Source organism: Carassius auratus, unplaced genomic scaffold, assembly GCF_003368295.1.
Source record: "Carassius auratus strain Wakin unplaced genomic scaffold, ASM336829v1 scaf_tig00214205, whole genome shotgun sequence".
Taxonomy (NCBI): Eukaryota; Metazoa; Chordata; class Actinopteri; order Cypriniformes; family Cyprinidae; genus Carassius; species Carassius auratus.
The window spans coordinates 1,261,519-1,276,816 of record NW_020527558.1 but is presented as its reverse complement, the minus strand read 5'-3'; the positions used below and the strand labels follow the sequence as shown (position 1 = coordinate 1,276,816).

The 15,298-nt window shown below is 33.9% G+C and overlaps 2 protein-coding genes across 7 annotated transcripts; both read left to right on the top strand.

The window, feature by feature from the left end:
* The first annotated feature begins 423 nt into the window (after positions 1-423).
* On the top strand, positions 424-9,212 carry LOC113091501 (uncharacterized). Of its 5 annotated transcripts, XM_026257067.1 has the most exons (5): positions 436-497; positions 577-677; positions 3,468-3,918; positions 7,850-8,116; positions 8,196-9,212. In XM_026257067.1, the coding sequence occupies exons 3-5, from the start codon at positions 3,507-3,509 to the stop codon at positions 8,666-8,668; spliced, it is 1,152 nt and encodes a 383-aa protein (XP_026112852.1). In that variant the 5' UTR covers positions 436-497; positions 577-677; positions 3,468-3,506; the 3' UTR covers positions 8,669-9,212. The 5 variants fall into 5 exon arrangements, with proteins under 5 accessions (XP_026112855.1, XP_026112854.1, XP_026112851.1 ...); XM_026257070.1 differs by having other exon boundaries at positions 424-677; positions 7,850-8,065; positions 8,199-9,212; XM_026257069.1 differs by having other exon boundaries at positions 424-677; positions 7,850-8,065.
* A 1,303-nt stretch (positions 9,213-10,515) lies between these two features.
* Positions 10,516-13,654, top strand: LOC113091508 (trafficking protein particle complex subunit 6B-like). 2 transcript variants are annotated; one of them, XM_026257079.1, is made up of 7 exons: positions 10,516-10,558; positions 11,473-11,564; positions 11,674-11,741; positions 11,825-11,942; positions 12,032-12,115; positions 12,246-12,339; positions 12,597-13,654. In XM_026257079.1, the coding sequence occupies exons 1-7, from the start codon at positions 10,531-10,533 to the stop codon at positions 12,626-12,628; spliced, it is 516 nt and encodes a 171-aa protein (XP_026112864.1). In that variant the 5' UTR covers positions 10,516-10,530; the 3' UTR covers positions 12,629-13,654. The 2 variants fall into 2 exon arrangements, with proteins under 2 accessions (XP_026112864.1, XP_026112865.1); XM_026257080.1 differs by having other exon boundaries at positions 10,550-10,680.
* Positions 13,655-15,298: the final 1,644 nt, after the last annotated feature.

Below are 15,298 nucleotides of genomic sequence, written 5' to 3'. Positions count from 1 at the left end.
TCAGAATCATAGACACACATCCGAATTCCAGGGCTTGTTTTTTTTACGGTGGACATTGGTGCTCCTAAATGAATAATTATGACATTATATTCAGTCCTCAGAATTCTACATGATTAACAAAACTGAAATCATCAATAATAGGCTTTTATAAAAATCCTTTTCAATTAAATACAATCGACTGTCATTGGTCCAGCTTCGTCAGCGCTGTGAAAACTAACACTCATCACGTGACAACGCCGTCTCTATTCTCAGTTTCAGTAACACTCAGAACCAAATTTTACACTAGAAAAACGACACTTGTCGTTCTCAAATTATGTTACATTTAAAATACAAAGTGGAGAGTCATCATACTTTAACACCAATCCTTTGACCAATTGGAAACATCAGTCGGACCGTCAATCTCTGCCTATGTTAGGTTTCATGTTTCAAGCTGATGTCCGTTCTATCCGCTCGATTTATTTCTATGAGAGATCAAGAGGGAAAAGACTCACTATGAAGTAAACAGATGTTCTCAGTGTCTAAACACTGATTCAAAACCTTTCACAATTAATAACTATCTTAAATGTTTCTACGCAGTCTATTATTTGGCGAATTTATCTTGTTTCGGCCGATGCGGAGGTGATTTCGATGATTCCCTGCTGCACTACAGTATGTGCACGAGGCCTACAACTTAACAGGTCTGTGTAGACTGATGTGTACTATCTGTGCCTTATGGTGTTGTGGTTTATCCTTTATGTCACTTGATATGATAATGACTATGCCTAATGCATATGTACAATAAATAATTATTTGCACTGGGGAACAAATGTCTCAGATTACTAATCAATATTGCTTCTCTCTGCTATTTCTATATAAATATTATGATTGAGAACCATCTTAATGCTACATTTTAATATCTAAATTAATGTTGTTATCTTTAAAGTCACCATACAACAAAAATGGACAACTCTTATTTTTAAATGAAATATTAGTGTTTATTTTAAATGATTTGTACATTTTATTATTATTATTATTATTATTATTATTAGGCAAGGCAAGTTTATTTATATAGCACATTTCATACACAATGGCAATTCAAAGTGCTTAACATAAAAGAAAGTAAAATAGTCATGAAGAAAAATAATACAAAAATAAAAAAACAAGCAATTTTAAAACTTTGGAAATGATTTTAAAATGGAGTTATTTAAAATGAATTTAAAACAGTTAAAAAAAAAAAAAAACTATTTTACATATAATACAGGGAATATGTAAAATACATTGCAATCGGTTCGGACATCGCACAGTGCTCATTCAATAAATGCACATCTAAACAGATGGGTTTTGAGCCTAGATTTAAATGTGACTAATGTTTTAGCACATCTGATCTCTTCTGGAAGCTGATTCCAGTTGCTGGCGGCATAATAACTAATGTAGGGACCTGAGGACTGGTGTGATATGCTCAGATTTTCTGGTTCTAGTCAGAATTCTGGCAGCAGCGTTCTGGATGAGCTGCAGCTGTCTAATGGTCTTTTTGGGAAGGCCAGTGAGGAGCCCATTACAATAGTCCACCCTGCTGGTGATGAAGGCATGAACAAGTTTCTCCAAGTCTTGACTGGAAACAAAACATCTAATTATTGCAATGTTTTTTTAGATGATAATATGTTGATTTAGTTACTGCTTTGACATGACTACTGAAACTAAGGTTTGTCTCCAGAATCACACCAAGATTCCTGACTTGATTTTTAGTTGTTTGACCCCTAGAGTCAAGGTATGCATTCACCTTGCAAACTTAATCTTTGTTTCCAAATGCAATAACTTCAGTTTTTTCCTTGTTTAACTGAAGATAGTTCTGGCACATCCAACTATTAATTTCACCAATACCAATTGGCAGAGGGAGTCAATGGGGCTGTAGTCATTTGGAGATCAGACTAGGTAAATCTGGGTATCATCAGCATAGCTGTGATAGGCAATTTGGGTCTTTCTCATAATTTGACTTAGTGGAAGCATTTACAGGCTAAACAAGAGCGGTGCAAGAATTGAGCCTTGTGGCACTCCGCATGTCATGGACATCCACTTAGACTTATGCTCTCCTAGACTCACATAATAGCCTGTCCCTTCTAAGTATGACCTGAACCATTTGAGTACCATCCCAGAAAGCCCGACCAAGTTTTCCAGTCTCTCTAGTAGTATGTTATGATCGACAGTGTCAAACGCAGCACTGAGATCTAGCAATACCAGCACTGATATTTTGCCAGAGTCAGAATTTTTATTATCGTTATTATTAATGTACATAATATTTAATCAGAAATCATTACATCTCAGCAACTTCTCTTCTGATGAGGTGTGCTCTGGTGAGGGCGGGCGGGACAATAATGAAACACCTGGGTCCAGAAGTAAAAACGAATACATTTTCTAAATAGGGAAATGTATTTATTTATTTATTTGTTTGTTTGTTTGTTTATTTCTAATGATAATTTATAAGCCTAGACCTGTTGTGAGCTCAGTTGTTAAACATTGGTTTTGCTGAAGTCGTCTGTTCCCATTATTTAAACGTATTTTAAAAAAAAATAACAGTGGAATTTTTAATTACCCATAATGCTGTGCAGTAAAATTCACTACTGTGAAATCGTGCCTGAAGAAGTTGCAGGGAACAGCCTCTCCCAAGAATCACCACATATTACATTAAGTCATTCACGCTACACTTTTTAAATGCTTAATTATTTGTATTTATATGCATATTTTGCAATACACTTAAAATATATTGTTGTAGACATAATCAATATCTTTAAATAATTTTTTTTTTTTTTTTTTTTTTTTTTCACTAATGCTTTCAAATCAATTATGTCATTCTTCATGGGATTGTAATCCTTTCCCCTCACTAAGATGTTATATTCCCATTTCACACAAAAGAAAATATGTTTTCATTTTAATCTTTCACATATGGGCCGATTACACAAATTGTATTTTATATGTTTAAAAACGCGAGAAATAGGCAGTAAAATTATGATTAACTTGAGAACACGAAACTAGTGCATTCAAAACAGTCATACATGCAAATTTGTTTATAGAAACTATGGAAAAGCAGTCCAATGCAAAAATATTTTCAGAGTAAATGGCCCCTAATTGTGAAAAATCTGAAATATTGTACATCATAAAAAAATAATTAAACATCATAATATTTACTTGTTTTAAATAATGCAAAAAAATACTTAGTTATTTCCAGCTTTAAATTAGATTTTGAATACCACATTTTCTCTGTTGTAATTATATATATATATATATATATATATATATATATATATATATATATATATATATATATATATACACACACATATATATATATATATATATATATATATATATATATATATATATATATATATATATATATATATATATATATATATATAAATTATAAGCATTTAAATTTAGTAATAAGAGTAAGATTATGTGAATGATTTCTTTAATCTACCTTCTTTCTGAAGTGGGTTGCATGTTTAGGGGCCTCAAACAGGGAGGAGACCATGAACCTCAACGAGAAGAAGCCCAACAAGTGGTGGACTGAACCGGACACGTTTGCCATGCTGGCCCTCATAGAGCAGATGGGTCTGGTACACGAGCTGGATAAGAAGCGTCAGCGCAACGAATCCCTCTTCCGACGTCTCAGGCTGTGTCTGGCAAAGCGGGGCATCAACTTCACTGTCACCCAAATCCGAAACCGCTGGAAGAGCCTCAAACACAAGTACCGTAAGATCAAACTGGCCAGCTACAGAAGTCCAGCCGCTCGCCTCTCTGCCGTCGAGTCTTTCCGTTACTTTCATATGCTGGATCACATGTTGGTGCGAAGACCGAAGGTGGGAGGCAGGGATGACGACCTCACAGATGGTCACGCCCTGCTTGGACAGTCACTCGCAGACCTTGATGACCATCCAGACAGTACTGCTTCTCATTGCCCTTTTTTGCATGACTTTAAAAAAAGTTATTTGTCTGTTTGCATGGTATTAAAGGAGTAGTTCATCCAAATATTCTAATTTGGCCATTTATTCACCCTCATTCCAAACCTGTTTGACTGACTTTCTTCTGTGGAACAGAAAATGAGAGATTAGAATGGGAAGTTGAATGTACGGACAGATGTTGTTAGGCTTAATGAAAACATCAAAAAAGTGGTCCATATCGTGCACTTTATCCCAAATCTTCTGAAATATTATTTTAGGGAACACAGAGAAAAAAAAGCCAAATAGGTTTTGAACTGATTTGTTGAATAAATTATGCCAGAATTGACTTTTTTTTTCTTGAGATCTGCATTTCTTTTACCATCTTTGGACCTTACATGGTTTTGCTTCAGGAAATTTTTGTATTAGACATGGTGGTCATACTGTATAAACTGTAGTGGTAAACCGTATAGAGTCATTCCATGACCCTATAACTCAACCAGAGGTCCCTGGCTCAAAGTTTTAATTTTGCTGATATATATATATATATATATATATATATATATATATATATATATATATATATATATATAATATTCTTTTTTATTTTATTTTTTTATGAAAAAAGATAAACATTATGGTTTGGGGGTTAACCTGTTAACGGTCACTCACATTTTTGAACATAGACTTGAATGTGAATGATCCGAACCTAATTTTTTTTATAATTCATAACTGAAAAAATGTTGTAACATGATTTTGATATACCATTTTCACGGTAATGCAATGTTTGCTTTTAAAATGGCTTTCAAAGGATGATTTTTTTGAGATTTTAAGTTTTGAAGTGATATATCATTTCTGATTATTTCTAACGTGTGATAGAGAAAAAGGCAACAAAGAAGATTTTTTTTTTTTTTTATGATGTATGTTTTTGATGTGCACTCTTGCCATAAATTAATCTATTGCTTTTCCTACATATTTTTTTTTTTTTTATATTTGTACAATATCTATTTAGGAGTCTTAGACCTTTCCAACGATGTATAGTTTGTCATGATTAGATTAGGATTTAATTGTAACATAGTGAAGTAAATGTAGGGGGCCCACCGTGGAGCCCAGTGACAGTTAACAGGTTAAAATGACTTGCCTCATAATATTTATTTTACACAGAGATTGCATTATGTGCCAATGGTTCCCATTAAAAAATGGGGAATGAGAACTTCTCATTTTTTTTTTCTCTCTATAGTTTGCATGCCTGTAACTCAAGAAGTTTTAATGATATCACAATGCCATTGTAGATATTGTATCTTAACAAAATTTCATTTTGGCATCTTCGTTTTTAAGACTATGTGTTTCGGTTCCTGAGATATTGGAATTTCTATATGGCTCAAGGAGTAAATTATTATACACAATTTAACTAGTCAGAAACCAAATGTCATTTTGCAAAAGTTAATTTGCATAAATATATTTTTTCCCTATTAAAGCGGAAGGTCTGAAGAACAAATATTGTTGAAACTAGACAGGAACTTACTTGTTCTTCTTTTTCCAAAGTTTCCATGGCTATAACTCAGTAACAAGTATAAAAGATATTGAAATATGATTTTAGATTCTAGTTATTTAATAAAGTACTCTTTTGGCATCTTCATTTTCAAGGCCCTACATTGTCGAGTCTCAGAGATATGGAGGTTTTCAGTGGTCAAAAATTAAATGTTAGTCACTTAGTCACTTTTTTTTAAATTATTGTTATAAAATGTGAATCATAATCAAAGTAATATCTACTGCTAAAGAACATTTTTAGCAGATTCTCTGATAGTACCTTAAAATTTTAAAGTCTCATTCTTAAAATAATTAAAGGGGTAATTAACCCAAAAATGAACATTTTGTCATTAATTATTCACCCTCATGTCATTCCAAACCCATATGACCTTTGTTCATCTTCAAAACACAAATTAAGATATTTCAAATTAAGTAAAAAAAAAAATATATATACATATTAAGTCAGAGAGCTTTCTGACCCTGCATAGAGACAGCAAGGGTACCACCAAGATCAAGGCCCAGAAAGGGAGTTCTATCTACTAACATATCTCAATTTGTGTTCCAAAGATCAATTAAGGTTTTGCGGGTTTGGAACGACACAAGGGTGAGTAATTAATAACAGAATTTTCATTTTTGGGGGAACCATCCCTTTAACACTGGGTAATTCTAAAGCCCCAGGTAAATGGGATCCTGGGTAATCTAATTTTATGTTTCACAGTGTTCATACTTTACCTAGAGTTAACTATTAATCCTGGTTGTTCATAATCTGACATGTCACACTACATTCCTAAACCTGAAGCCATTTTTATTATTTCCATATTTGACAGTGGCAGCATTGATGACTAGATAAACACAAAACCACATTTGTTTTTTGATCATTGACAATTAGGATACAACAGTTTGGACATGGAGCTGCACCGAGATCTCAATATCTCTAGGGATAAACCATATGGACTTCCAAAGAAGATTCCAAAAGAAAAGTGTCTTAGGAACCAGAATCTAAAACCACATTTAGAAAACTTTAGAACTTAAGTAATAACTTAATATTTATGACACTTAAACAGCTATGTTCCATGCAGTTGTTTTTATGAGATGGAATTAAGATGCATTTCTATTTTCAACATTACTTATTCTTCAGACATTGTTCTTTAAACAAAATAAGTGTCATCTGTAATCAAAGTCACTAACATTTGTGTTTCAACCACTGAAAATGGGTAATATTCAATAATCTGAATATGTAGCCTCATTGAGACCCCCATATCTCTGGGGCTAAACAATGTAGGGGGAAAAAAAGTGAAGATTCCAAAAGAGTAGCCTATTCAAGAACTAGAATCTAAACTCATATTTTGATATCTTTAATACTTCCTGAGTTATACGCATTAAACCTTTGGAAGAAGAAGAACAGGTAAGTTCCTGTCTGTAGTTCTGAAAGAAGGAAATTAAATACATCCCTAGTTTCAACTTTATTTGTTCTTCAGACCTTCCTCGTTAATAAAATAGAAGTATTTATGCAAAGTTACTTAGGTTTGGTTTTTGACCACTGAAAATGTGTACAATATAGTGATTTATTCCTGGAGCCATATTGAAATTCCAGTATCTCGAACATTTTGAATGATAGAGGCTCTATCACAATGAGCAGCCTTCTTCACTATACATTTCTTCAAAAAAAAAAAAAAAAAAAAAAGAAATATTAGCAAAATCAAAAATATGAGCCGGGGTCGTCTGGCTGAGTTGACACAGAATGACCCTATATAGTCATTAAGTTTTATTCCCGATTTTTATTGATGGAATTTGACAGATTTTCTCTGTCTGATTTGGCTAACCTTGACATGTAGCCTTTGACACCAACCAAAAAAAAAAGATATTTGAATATTTTTCTTCTCCTGATTATAAGTTCATAAACATTATTATCATTAAACATCTAATTTTGTACAAACCCCTTGAAAATCTGTGATCCACCACTTGAGAATTACTGCTTTATAAAATATATTAATGTTATCCGCTACTTTGCATTATTGACATGTTTTAAGTGCATTTGATATACTTCCCTTTTACAAAGAAATCTGTCATTTACTCCCCTGCAGATTGCTCCAAACCTGTATGACTTATCATTTCTTCTGTAGAATATATACGATAGATATTTTCAGAAAAGTGGGAAGCCAATGGCCTCCAAAGCTCTCAACATTCCCAAATATCTTCACTAAGTAAAGTCATACAGATTTGGAACCATGTGAGTGTGAGCAAATAAGGCCAGAATTTTTATTTTTGGACAGTGTCTTCAAGATTTGTTACTATCAAGACTATAGTTGTTCCTTATAACTGTGTACACGTCAGTTTATTCAAAACCATTGTAATTGTGACCACTGTACAAAATGATGTCTTTTCCTGTTGATCTCCTCTTCCAGGTCCTTGGCCCGAAGGCCTAATCCCTAAATCTGCGGCCGAGAGCATGTCTTCTAAACTTGATCCTGATGTTGATCAGAGTCTGAATCCAGATGACATGGCTGGTTCTGAAGCGCCGAGCTGGGCTGTAGGACCAGATGAAGTTATGACCCTGGGCTTGTCAGGAGAATACCTCTATGCAGTGAAGACCGAACCACCATCCCTGTGCACTCCCAATGGTACAGAAAGTTCAAGAGATGCCATTGACTGCAGTCACAATGATTTACCAGGTGACACACTGGTTGAGTTCTTTCTGGCACAACAAACTAAAGAACCACAGGAGTCACAGATCTTCTTGTTTTGTCCCAGCAGGAACTTCTGAGGAGACCAGCAGCCTCATCCTCCAGCAGCTAACCATCCTGAACCACCGGCTTGGAGAACAGCTGGCCGAGCAGAGAGCCTTCCACTGCAGCATGCTAGGAATGATGGATCGCCAGATCCAGGTCCTGGAGCAGCTCTCCAATTTCACAAGAAACCACCAACCCAAGCTTGAGACCCAACACACGGACTCTTCAGTTAGTCCAAACGTACATGAAGCTCAAACGCAGACTCTTGAGCCATATCCCACGTTCCTCATGCCTAAAAGCCAACCAACAGCTGCTCCTTGGAAGGTCTCTCTCTTGGAAGTTCACAAGAGGTCACCTTCTGAATTGGGCATTGACACTGAGACTCCTCAAACCTTCCAGGGTTGCAAAGAAAACGCCTCTAGCCCACCTTCTTTAGAGATTTCAACCTCAACCGAGAACGCTGTTGTGCAGAATGGACTGTGTAAGCACGATTGAGTGCTGTCCATTTGGGACGTTGTGCATTCAGTTGGAACTACAAAAGATTTTTGTCCTCCAGATGTTTCAGGAGCTTGTCTGATCCGAAGCATCAATCGAAATGCGTTTTTCAGTTTCATAGGAAAGTATTCAGTGCTCTGATGTTTTAATCAGTAACACTTTTAAGAAATAGAACAATAGACTTATTATTTATTTACTTTGGTTTGTTTGTGAACTAACACTTGATGTGTATCTTAGATGGTAAGTAACTCAACAGTGACTGTTTTAAAAATGCAGTTCGGACCAAGGTAGCTTTATGTCTGTAATCATCTTGCATTATCTGAGAGAAAGAAAAAAAAAGTGGGTTATTGGTAAGCTTAAAGTTGTGTAAAACTATCAGTTTCTTCCAGTTAAGTTTGGGACACACTTTAAGACTGATTTTAACACATGAATGTGTATTATCATGAATTTCATCATCTAATCTAAACTAATGTGGTTAAGTATGAATTTATAAGTTTATAAATTTCAACTGCTTGACTCTTAATATAAAGTAATATTTCACTGATATATGTCGTCATATTTTTGAAATGCAAATTGAATCAGGGTTGGGTTAGTTGTAAAGCCACTAATTCCTTTAATAATACTAGTGTTCAGACAGGGTACTACGAAATTACTTTGACGTTAAACTATGGGTACTGTTTCAAAAGTGTGTGGTAAAAAAAAACTATACAGTCTATGGTAAAAACATACTCAAGTGGAATGGGGAAAAAATTACGGCAAGTCCTGCTTAAAGGGACAATAAGTAACTTTTTAGCTATTTTATTATCTAAAATCAATATTTTTATTCATAAATATGCCCTCAATGGTGTACAAATACCTATGCCAATGTTTAAACTAATCCTTGTAAATGAAGAATTTATTATCTTTATATACATGGGACGGGTAGGTCGACGGAGGCTTCCATGTAGTTCCGCCATCTTGCAAAACTATAATAGCAGAGAGGGACAAAAAGTACTAAGCCAACGCGTTTCCACAACGCGTTTTCGGTCAGAGCCAGAAACGCAGGTGCAGAGCAGTGAGAGGTGCTTGAAACTGCACCGGCAAGTTTAAAAGTCTGGATTGCATTCTTATTATGGACCATACATATGCCGCGCCACAGGAGAAGAAAACATCGTCACCAAAACAGTAAAAAATAGAACGTAAAAGGAAACGTGACCGTAGATTACAGAAAACAAGAGTTAATGTCAGGGAAGCTTTTTCTAGGTGGAAAGAGCTAATGCTTGATAAAGATTTCAAAAGAGACGCTGAAGTGGCCAGTTTTCTTCTCGACAGGTAAGTCAGTGTTACAATCTATATTATAATATTTTTTTTTTATATCTAACAATGCATTTAATTCAGAAAATATAACGAATAAATTAGACATAACTACTAATTACAATATTTCATGTTTTCCACAGTCAGTAATTCATACTGTAACATTCGTTTGTTTATGGTCAGGTTGCTGTTTGTTTGAAATAACACACCTGTTCACCTGAAGGAAAACTCGAAGTGCTATTAGAAAACATCCTGTCAAAGCTTTTTGGTACATATTGCCTACCATAGATGCAACGCGCATTTGAAAAAGCGAGGCGCTGGAGAGCAAAATTAGTTTGAATGCAAAATACAATTTCACCACTAGATGGGAGTAATTCCTACTTAGTGTCCCTTTAAATTGTATTGAAGTTGTCGTGCGAGTTAGACAAGTATCCTATGCTCACCAGTACAGTAAAGTAAAAAAAAAAAATACAGTAAAACGGTAATATGGTAAAATATTATCACAATAAACTCTAATATGACGGAGAATACATTAACTTTAAAGTCGTTTGGTTCAGCGAGGAAATGAGATGAAGCCGTTGTCCTCCATAACAGCAGGTGGCAGTATGGGTTGTAAGTAGCAGTGCTACACACAGCAGAACTGAAAGCGGATTTTGTGTAACGTTATCTGCTTTTTTTATAAATGTATTTTATTACATGACTGAAGATACGTGCAAGGAGTAAGTAATTTGAATGTGTGTTTATACTTATACCAAATCATATTTAACAAGAAGCTGAGCAAGTTAGCAGCTCTATCGCTGAAGGTGTTGTAACATTAGCTGAGCAGCTGTTTTCACATTAATCGGATATTACTTAACTTTATATGGTTTGTAATCTTACGAATCACATAACGTTACGTATTTTAAATATAAAGCCCCGATGGCAAAATACGTTTCGCAGTATGCTGTCGTTTTTTACATTAAACGGCTTCTGTAAAGTTACCATATGTTTACGAAACTAAAACGCTAGGATATTTCTCTTTGAATTAATAAAGACTATTATGAATTGACTATTATGAATATAACATTCATTTCGTTTCTGTTGAGTTACATTCGTGGTTTATTACCAACGCTACTCACTATAGTATTCTTAGATGTATTTAGTTATTAAAATGCAGGTCAGCGATTTGTATATTTGATTAATTAATTCGTGTATTCATTCATTTAGTATACTTATTGATTAATTTAAGGTAATTTAATTTTACGTAAATCCCACAGCATTTACTTAACCTCCTGTTTTAGGCTACTCTATCAAACCTCACCACGTGACACATTATCCAACAAGTTGTCAAAATCTCTTTCCTGGGTTCGTGGGTTGTATATTAAAAATACGAATATTCACTAATAAAAAAAAAAAAAAAAAAAGAGTGGAAGAGCCACTTGCAGGCCTAAATGGGTTAAAATACGTCAGTTTTCCAGTGGAGTGTTCCGAGATGTCTGAGGAACTTTCCACGGAATGTTCTTTTATTTCAGATATGGCAGATGACGTACTGTTTGAATTCCTCCACATGGAGATTGTTGCTCACGTGTACAAGGAGCACGCGACCCGGGAGGACATTGATAAGGTACCATCTACAAGCATCCAGATGGCATGCATCAGATTTTTTTCCTGCTTTAATTATGTTTTTGTTACAGCGTTTTGAAATTTTTCTTGTTCTGATTTGCTTTCTTAAGGAGAGAGTGACGTGTGTCTCTACACTAGAGCTGATGGGCTTCAGAGTTGGACAAGGATTGATTGAAAGGTATACACAGTTATAAATGCTTTTTTTTTTTTCATTGTTTATGAACCTAGTGACTGCCTAATTTTGCATATGTTCCTTAAAAGATTTACAAAAGACTGCCCCACATTCAAAGATGACTTGGACGTAATGAAGTTCCTGTGTAAAGATTTTTGGAGCACGATCTTCAGAAAACAAATCGACAACTTAAGGACCAACCATCAGGTTTGAAAGCTCAATTATGTATTTAGTATGTGACCGCACATTGTAGAATTCGGCGTTACTGTTATTTCTTCTCTCTGGCTTTGCTCTAGGGCACATATGTCTTACAGGATAATAAATTTGCACTCCTAACTCAATTGTCCAGTGGAAAGCAATACCTTGAAGAAGCACCTAAAGTAAGAATGCCCATTGTCTGTTTAAGTGCATTCATGTTAAATCATACTCTTGAGCTTTTATTTTGTCTACATTATTGTATACCATGATAAATGAAACATTAATATATATAAATATATTGGATCTTTGCAGTACTTGGCCTTTTCCTGTGGGTTGATTCGAGGAGCTCTATCAAACCTGGGCTTGGAGAGCGTCGTCACTGCAGAGGTTTCTTTAATGCCATCATGTAAGTTTATGCCAAACTTAGGTATATATATATATATATATATATATATATATATATATATATATATATATATATATATGTGTGTGTGTATGCAACAAAATTAATCCTCATTTATATACATTTATTTTATTTTTATTTTTTTTGGCTACATGATGTTTAAATATTTCAAGCTTTAATAGCAAGCATATGCATACAGTTAAAGTATGATTTGACACTGTTATCAATGTCTTCATTGTCTTTTGTTTTTCTGTTTATAGGCAAATTCCAAGTTGTAATTCAGAAACTCTAGGATGAACTAAATGGGCTCTGAACAGCAATATTTCTTCAATTAAAACGTTGAGAATGTGAATTACATGCACCTAGATTCTAAATGTTTACAACATTCTATTTTGCATAATGCTGTTTGCAGTTCCAAGCATTTCTGTGAAACAGATCCCATAATCTTTATAATATTTTTTTTTATTTTATTTTTTTTTCTCCATAGCACATAAATTCAAAATCTTGAACTGTTTGGAAATATTCTGAATGTGGTATTCTACCTCAGCTCCACTTATTACAGACTTAATTTCTGTCACAGATAATCATGGAAACATATTTTCATAAATATGACATTTCGTAAACTTTTAACTTCATTTAACATGTTTTTGTCCACTTTTTGTATACTCTTTCGGCTGGGTAAGACATTTAAAATGTTAATGTTCAAATGTAAGCTGCATTCTTCTCTACAGCTTTATTGTAAAAGTGAATTATGTTTGTATATTTGGGACAGTTAATATATGTAGTTATCTCAGCCCAATTAACTAAAGCCATAATTTAGTGTTGACACTTAATTTATTGTTTGAAAACACACGCAAATATTTTAACATATATATAATCATATGGAGAAAATGTATGGATTCTGAAAAAAAGCAGGTTTTGTTGTCATTGTTTAAAAATATGTTTCAACTAGTCAACATAAAAAAAAAAAAAAAAATTCTTGATTTCACCAGAGGAGGGCAACCTTTGTCATTAAGATTCATGACATCCAGCGTAAAAAGCTAAAAAAATAATACTTTATCATAAAACTTTGATTTCAATGATCTTGTACAGTCTTCTAGCCATTAAGTTAGTCTGAAAACTCTTTACAGCTGGTACGTTAGTCTAGTTAGGTAGTCAAGCTTTTTGTTTAAAAGCAGGTAGAGTTTTCTGTGAACTGTGCTTGTTTGTAGTTGACTGCATAATTCTGGAAGAATGTATCATCATTAAAATAAATATATATTTGTAATACATTAATTTGTGTTACCAATGCAATAAATACAATATAACAATGAAAGTACAGATATATATATATATCTCACATAATGTGTTCTGTGCATTTTGTTACTTAGCACTACTCAAAAGTTTGGGAAACTTTGTTTTCTGAAAGTGATTGATGCTTCTGTCCACAAATGAAGCATTTATATATATATATATATATATATATATATATATATATATATATATATATACACACACACACAGAACAAAATTATAGATGCAACACTTTTGTTTTTGCCCTCATTTTTCATGAGCTGAACTCAAAGATCAAGATCAAACAAAAGGCCTATTTCTCTCAAATATTGTTCACAAATCTGTCTAAATCTGTGTTAGTGAGCACTTCTCCTTTGCCGAGATAATCCATCCACCTCACAGGTGTGGCATATCAAGATGCTGATCAGACAGCATGATTATTGCACAGGTGTGCTTTAGGCTGGCCACAATAAAGGGCCACTCTAAAATGTGCAGTTGTGTGTGTGTGTGTGTGTGTGTGTGTGTGTGTATGTATATATATATATATATATATATATATATATATATATATATATATATGTGTGTGCTTACTGCAGCAATCACAGAAACCTTACCAGAACTAATTTTGTGTTAGAAAAACATTTGTTATTATTTTGGCACAGTTTAGTATGATGTATGAACGGTTTAAACATCCTATATATTTATTTGAGAGAACGCATCTCTATAAAGTGATTGGAAATCAGACATTAAGAGTGAATTCACCATTAAAACAAAGAATCTAGATGACACACATTTACATTCTCCACATGATGCTGAATCATAAAAGATAAAACATGCTTTGTTGTGTTAATTATGTTGCATAATTATTGCATATGTCAACATGTCAGCAATACAAAACACAGCTAATGCCCTTTTTTCTCTTTATAAATGGCAGACTGTTATTTTGTAGCTTGTTTGCATTTTTCTCTCATTTGCTGTCAGATGTAGTGTGTAAGGTCATGCGCTCTTCTCCTCTCGATTATACATCCCAAAAGCCTGCTTCATGCCGCTAGAAGAAACAAACAAAAAGTGTCAGGCTTAAATGGAAGGCCCACATTAAGAAGTTTAGCAATGCTTCCCCGGTGAGAGGCCATTCATGAGCTCTCTTTTGTGCAGCAGTTTTTCTATGCTGCCGGTGGAGGTTAAGAAATGGCCAGCTGTCTCAAAGAACATTTAAGAAAACATCCTACACGTACACATTTCTCTTTACTTTCTCCCTGTTAGCCTAGCTTTTGGCCCAGCAGGCGGTCTGTTGGCCTTTTAGACCAGACTTGCCTTTTGCAATGCCGCTGCATTATATTTTGTGATTTTTAGGCTACACTGTTTTAAAAAAATAAAAACAAAGATTATTGGAGTATGTTTTACAGCATAACTTCAGTTTTCTACTTCAAATTTCATGTTTGATTCGGTGTGCTAAAAGTTGAAGAGTGAAAAGACTGAAATTTCTACATAATTTTGTCAGTGTATTTGTGTCGTCTCTTTCAGAACTTGAATAAAAAAAAATCACAGATTTTGGCACCACAACTAATTTTGTGCGAGTGAGTGTTGATTTTACAATTAATAAATGATAAAGATATAAATGAAACTATAATTGAACTTGTATTTTGCATTAAGAAAATGAAGAATATTTAAGACAATTAAGATATTTTGC

Coding starts and splice junctions, on each gene's coding strand:
- LOC113091501 (XM_026257066.1), top strand. CDS start 3,507: ATGAACCTCAACGAGAAGAAGCCCAACAAGTGGTGGACTGAACCGGAC. Junction 3,919..7,849: donor CCTTGATGACCATCCAGACA/GTACTGCTTCTC, acceptor CTCCTCTTCCAG/GTCCTTGGCCCGAAGGCCTA. Junction 8,117..8,195: donor CAGTCACAATGATTTACCAG/GTGACACACTGG, acceptor GTTTTGTCCCAG/CAGGAACTTCTGAGGAGACC.
- LOC113091508 (XM_026257079.1), top strand. CDS start 10,531: ATGAAGCCGTTGTCCTCCATAACAGCAG. Junction 11,565..11,673: donor CCCGGGAGGACATTGATAAG/GTACCATCTACA, acceptor TGCTTTCTTAAG/GAGAGAGTGACGTGTGTCTC. Junction 12,340..12,596: donor GGTTTCTTTAATGCCATCAT/GTAAGTTTATGC, acceptor TTCTGTTTATAG/GCAAATTCCAAGTTGTAATT.